The sequence below is a fragment of the Ictidomys tridecemlineatus genome, chromosome 12 (assembly GCF_052094955.1).
Source record: "Ictidomys tridecemlineatus isolate mIctTri1 chromosome 12, mIctTri1.hap1, whole genome shotgun sequence".
In the NCBI taxonomy this organism is placed as follows: Eukaryota; Metazoa; Chordata; class Mammalia; order Rodentia; family Sciuridae; genus Ictidomys; species Ictidomys tridecemlineatus.
The window spans coordinates 14,472,190-14,478,189 of record NC_135488.1 but is presented as its reverse complement, the minus strand read 5'-3'; the positions used below and the strand labels follow the sequence as shown (position 1 = coordinate 14,478,189).

The 6,000-nt window shown below is 35.0% G+C and overlaps 1 protein-coding gene across 3 annotated transcripts in view; it reads left to right on the top strand.

Annotated features, from left to right (window-relative positions):
* The first annotated feature begins 1,078 nt into the window (after window positions 1-1,078).
* Window positions 1,079-6,000, top strand: part of LOC144369061 (sodium/potassium-transporting ATPase subunit beta-1-interacting protein 2-like) — a 168,322-nt gene continuing 163,400 nt past the window's right edge. For 2 of the 3 annotated variants that reach the window (XR_013428500.1, XM_078028131.1), the window contains exon 1: window positions 1,090-1,273. Coding sequence is in view for 2 of the 3 variants with exons in the window: in XM_078028131.1 (XP_077884257.1) it covers window positions 1,106-1,273 (168 nt within the window). In the remaining variant the exon portion in view is untranslated. Of the gene's footprint in view, window positions 1,274-6,000 lie in introns of all 3 variants that reach the window. The other variant, XM_078028132.1, reaches the window with a different exon arrangement.

Below are 6,000 nucleotides of genomic sequence, written 5' to 3'. Positions count from 1 at the left end.
CACCACTGTGAAGTTGGTGACACTTAGCACCTCAAACAGAATCCTCCTTATAGTCCCCAAGTTCCTTGGCCATTCCAGCTCAACCTTTACATATTCTCAATTTCAGTAAGAGTCTCAAGGTCACTAATCATGATTTAAGACATTTTTCTATCTAGAGTCTACCTAGTCACACTAGCGCTTCACTCTCAGTTTTGAGTGAGAGTAGTTGGCTCCTATTATCATGTAGCCTCAACTGTCATTGAGGCTAAAAGAGTTCAAGTTCCACCATTGGCTCACTCTTAGGATTTGTGAATAAAAATCATAACTTGCAGAGTAATAGAACATGTTTCCTTTTAACCATTATCTTCCTAGAATATGACATTTTTTTCCATATTCTATTGATAGTTTCTTGGTGTATGTGACTATAAGCTCTCTGAGTTCAGAAACTGTACCTTCTATTCTAGTTGTAGCTGTGAAATTCATCTAAAGAGTTATTAATGTATTATCTCCACCCTACAAGAACTTGCTAATGATATTCCATGAAAAAAAATACTATGATTGAATTCACAGAAGTTGATGAGATTGAAGAGACACTGATTTGCCAAAACACAGTCTGCCTCTATATTCACAGATTCTGCATCCAGACTCAACCAACTGACATTTTATATAAAGGAATTTGAGCATCCTTGGATTTTAGTATCTTCAGGGATTGAGGGTCCTGAAACCAATTCCCTATGGATACAGAGGGACAACTAGAATAAAAAGGAGGAAAATAAGCTATATTGTCTTTTACTACATAAAGATTTTATAAATATGAGCATTAGCTACAAGTGAAATGCTGCCACATTGAAATACAACTTTGAGATTTAAAATGTATAAGTAAATATTCTGACAAGGAAAAAATATATAGCAGATTTATAATATAAGACTTTAACCTGATGATAGTTTAAATCATTCCCTTTTTAATATTCATGATCCCTAATGGTAAAGACATTTCAGTATTACAATTAATGCACAAATAGAAAACAATTCAGTCCCAAATAAGCTGACATTTATGAAGTAATTCTCATCCTTATAAATTGCCTTCTTGCAGGAAACAGACTTTATCCTGACTTTTAATATTTCAATGCACCGATCTTGGTGGATGGAGAATGGACCAGGATGTATGGTGACGTCAGTGACACCCGCCCCAGACTGGGCCCCAGAAGACCATCGCTACATCACGGTCTCAGGGTGTTTTCTGGAGTACCAGTACATAGAAGTGGCTCATAGTTCCCTCCAGATTATCCTCGCAGTAAGTGTTGACAGCCAACCACTTCCTCTAGTGCTTCTGGAATTTGTTTTATTTCTGGGCAAACTCAGTGCACACAAAGGGAATGTGTGTGTGTGTGTGTGTGTGTGTGTGTGTGTGTGTGTGTTCCTCCTAATTAATGCCACTTTTATTAAGAATATGTTAAACCAAGCCATCCTCTGGACTATGCATGCTGATTTTTTTTCATCAATCATTAATTGGCCTTCAACATCATCAGCATTTTTCATAGGAAATCTAATCAGTCAAGATTAAATTATCTGATTTGATAGAATTTTCCAAAGATCTACAGGAATATCAGAGAGTTTTCACAGCTAACATTCAACTTTCCTAAACACATGAGATTTCAATGCACCTTCTCCCTCAGTGTTTCTTCTGGAAGTGCCAGTACATGGATTTCTTTCTTCCTCTGCCCTATGCCGTACTTCCTTCTTCCTAGATTTCCCCTGGGCACTGTTCATCACCTATTATCCACACTCCTCCTTTCTGAACAAGTCATCCTTCCTTGAAATTCTATCTAGACTTTCATGCTGCCATGTTTCATGGGATTGTACCAAAAAAAGAGTCCTCCGATCAGGAGGAAGTAGGAGAATAAATAACAAATTTATGTAATGTATGCTTATGTTATATAAAATAAGTTATATTAGATTGCATTATTATGAAAAATATAGATAAAGACATCTCTTTCTCAAGAAGAACTATCACTAAGGTTAATTGCATAATATTGTAGGACTTACATTGTTAAGGCAACTTTGTTTTATATGAATCCATTTAATCATTTCAGATTCTAGAGCCACATGTATTTTTTTAGATTCCATATAGATCTGCAGTTGAGGTTCATAGTCTTACAATTGTTAGCCAAAAATAATTCAAGTGCAATCTGATGTTTACCTCTTTCTTCAGTGAATTACTTTGAGGGTGATATGGACTCCCAATTGAATAACAGGTGATATGGACACCCAATTGAATAACAGGAGATAATAAGTTCTGCATATAAAGGCAGTAATCATTTTATATAAAATTCTTTAAGAGTTAAAACCATTTAATATTATATATATATATACATACATATATATATATATATAATATGGATGTTATGATAGACTACATGTATGCAGTGCTACTAAAACATTTTCTAAGTCTTTGTGACATACAGATTTATTCCCTGTGTCAGCAGGAGGCTCTACACTCATTGTCAATAAGGATACAAGCCTAGTGTAATAACCACAAACCCAATTATCATTGGGTTGCCATGCCCAAGATCACAGAAAGATATGCATGATCCATATTGGTACATGCATGGTCCTTCCAGGGAGAAGGAGCTCATTCTTCACAGTTTATTGTCTAGCACTATAGTCATACAGTCCCATCAATCACAAAATAGCCAAGAAGGAAGAACTCGAAATATTTCAAGATCAATATGAATAAATTCCAGAAAATTTGAATTATGTTCTTAGCTAAATTACTAAGTGATCTTTTCCTAATATGTCCAACCTGAGACAATTCTTCAAATAAACAAAATTTTCTGTATTCATGTTGAAATCTAAAATGGTTCATTTTTGCTTATCTTAAAGACAAGTTAGATTTGGTGAAATGAAAGTAGTTATTTCATTTTTTAAAATCCATTTAAATAGTGTTAAATCTCACATGAGAAAAGTGAAACATTTCTGAGACTCTGAGACAAATTAAATGTCAATACAAATGTTTTAGAGTAGGGTTTTAAACAAAATTTTATTTGAATTATCCTTCCCATCCCTTTTTTACAATATCTTCAACATTTTGGCAAACTTTCACCTATATTTTAAGGATGATGTGAAGATGCAGTTTACTTGTAAGGACAGTTATATATGACTCTTTAAGAGGATTATTGGAATTTGTGTGTGTGTGTGTGTGTGTGTGTGTGTGTGTGTATGTATAACTATATTCACATAAAATTTTGGCAAAGGGAATTTGCAAAGAAGTGCATTTGGATATGAAAGCATATGTTGAGTCTGTCATACTGCCCAGAGAAAAACACTTTTACATAAGTAAAATTAATCTGTAAAGGCAAGGTGACTAGAATGTGAAGGTGAATGAAAGTCCCTAAGAACAGATGGGGAAAATAATTCCAATGGCTTTCCCTTCTGTCTACACTGTCCCCCAGTGGAGTGAAAAATTTATTTTAACCAAGTATCAATGGCTGTGGCATCTTTATCTCTTTCTCTTCACCAGGTCTTCCTTTAGCAAGGAGGGGTTCTTTTGTGATGCTGATTCAGGAACACCAGAGACTAAGTTACCAACTTTCTTACCTAAGAAACTATCCATGGAAGTTTCAGCACTTTGGGACTTTAGGCTTGCTTGTCTAGCCACCTTGGGCTGAAAATGTCCGCTACTCAAAATACTTAGTCAATCTGAGTTGATAATGCAAACCCACCTAAAAGGTCTTATCTTAAAATATTTGCTCTGCCTATTCATTGGAAACAGCCCAAAGACTTTTTTAAAAATATATTTCAATGTACATGCTTTATTAAACCTCTTGTTTTCATTGCATAATTTTACTATTTTATTTTATTTTTTATTGGTTGTTCAAAACATTACAAAGCTCATATCATCTTTCATACATTTTATTCAAGTGGGTTATAAACTCCAATTTTTACCCCAAATACAAATTGCAGGATCACATCAGTAGCAGAATACAACAGTCACTAATATGGCATTATATAAAAATGTGAATGTGTAATCGATATGAACCAAAGACTTTTTCCTGTACTCATCCTGATCTCTTCTGCTCTAATTATTGACTAATTAAATAGTGTCTGGATTCTCTGCTCCTCCCCTTTTGTATTATCCGGATCATCCTTCTGACAATCAAATATTCAGTTCAATCCAATATAGGGAACACTCCTGAGTGCTTGTCCCCTGGGATATCTAGAAAAGCAAAGACAACAGTATCCCTGACATGAAGGATGTTATAGTTAAAAATGGAGCAGAGTTCCTAAGGGCACAAACCAGGTGCAAACAGACACATTTCAGGGACATAAGAGACAGAGGATACAGCAGTTCATGCAGTTTGGGGCATAGTCTTGGCTTCTTAGTTTCATCCTACTTTTTGTAATGTCAGCTAAACTCTCACTTTTATTGTTTTTGTCATCCCAGATTTCCTTTTGGGATATCTGGCTTAGACTTGCTTTCATAAACTGCTGCTTTCCCAACTATTGCTCTTGATTAACTCAAAATCTCTCCAGCTCTTTTTTTCTCCACTCTCACTCAGCCTTTCTTTCACAGATTTCTGACCCCCAGAATGCCTATCACAGCATTGTTCAGTTTTCTGCCAATCAACTTTTGGCTGATTTTGAAATTAGCATTCATAGAGCCCACATTTGCATCTCACATACATAGACATCTCCCATTTACAGCCAAAGGAAGATGAGTATAATATCCTCATAATTGAGAAGAGGGGCTATTAATCACACAGCCTCCAGCCAAGCAAAAAAGTCTGCCAGAGCATCATAATGATGAGCCAGGAGTAAGGTTTCCAGATTTCTCCTCCTCCAGCAGTCTTTTTCTCCAGTTAGTATCAGATATAACACTCAGAAGGCATACAGGTGTGCACAATTTTAATAAAACCATTTAAAAAAAAAACACACTTACCAAGAAATAAAATGTGTGTAGGGAAAGTACAGAGATCAACTAGGGAGATGGTGTTGTTTACATTACAAGATAATTGATTGGATTTCTTAATGCATGATTGGTTAGAAAATATGTTCACATGAATTTAATCTTATGACCGTGTAACCATCCTATGAGTGCAGCATAACAGGTTAGAAACCTTTCCTAAGATGTTTAGCTAGTAAAGAGGGATTATGGATGTGCTCTTTCTTGTAACAAGGCTGAGAAATAGTCTTCAACCTGAATGCTGTAACAGCTAATGGAAAATGGATTACTGAAGTCTAAATGTTCAGAGTTTCTCAGAGGCAAAGAATGCTGTGATTGATTGGCTACATCTGCCATGGGTGAGGAGAATGGATATGTATGTACCTCATATTTATTATGCACACATTAGACTTACTCCCTGTAACCAACACAATGAAAAATGAATATGTTTTGCAAACAAATATACATAAATGGTATTTTAAGAGTGAACATGTATTACAATACCTGAAATAACAATATTTGTTAAAATACATGTTAAAATTCCCACTAATTCATTGGTAAGTAAAGCCTTTATTCTCTCTTTTCTTTAGCCACATCCAGAGAATCAATATTTCTAAATTTTATATAAACCTCTCCAACCAAAATTGCTTGGTCTTGTGTTCCTTTATTTCCTTTATTATTTCCTTTACTTCTGACATACTTCTAAATTCATGGCAGGTTGACTATTAATTTCTTTTAGGAGACTAGCAGAAGATATTGATAAAAATGTAAATAAGCTTACCGGTTCCAAAAGCCATTAGATATGGCTTAGAAATTATATACAAATTATCAAGGAAGTCATTGAAGAGTTTAGAAAACATCTCTTTTCTTTACTTTTTTTTTTTTGTACCAGGGATTGAACCCAGGGAGCCTTAACCACTGAGCCACATCCTCATCCATTTTTATTTATTTATTTTTAAATTTGAGACAAGTTTTTGCTAAATTTCTTAGGTCCTCCCTGAGTTGCTGAGGCTGGCTTTGAACTTGGGATCCTCCTGCCTCAGCTTCCCAAGCTGCTGGGATTGCAACAGTACATTACA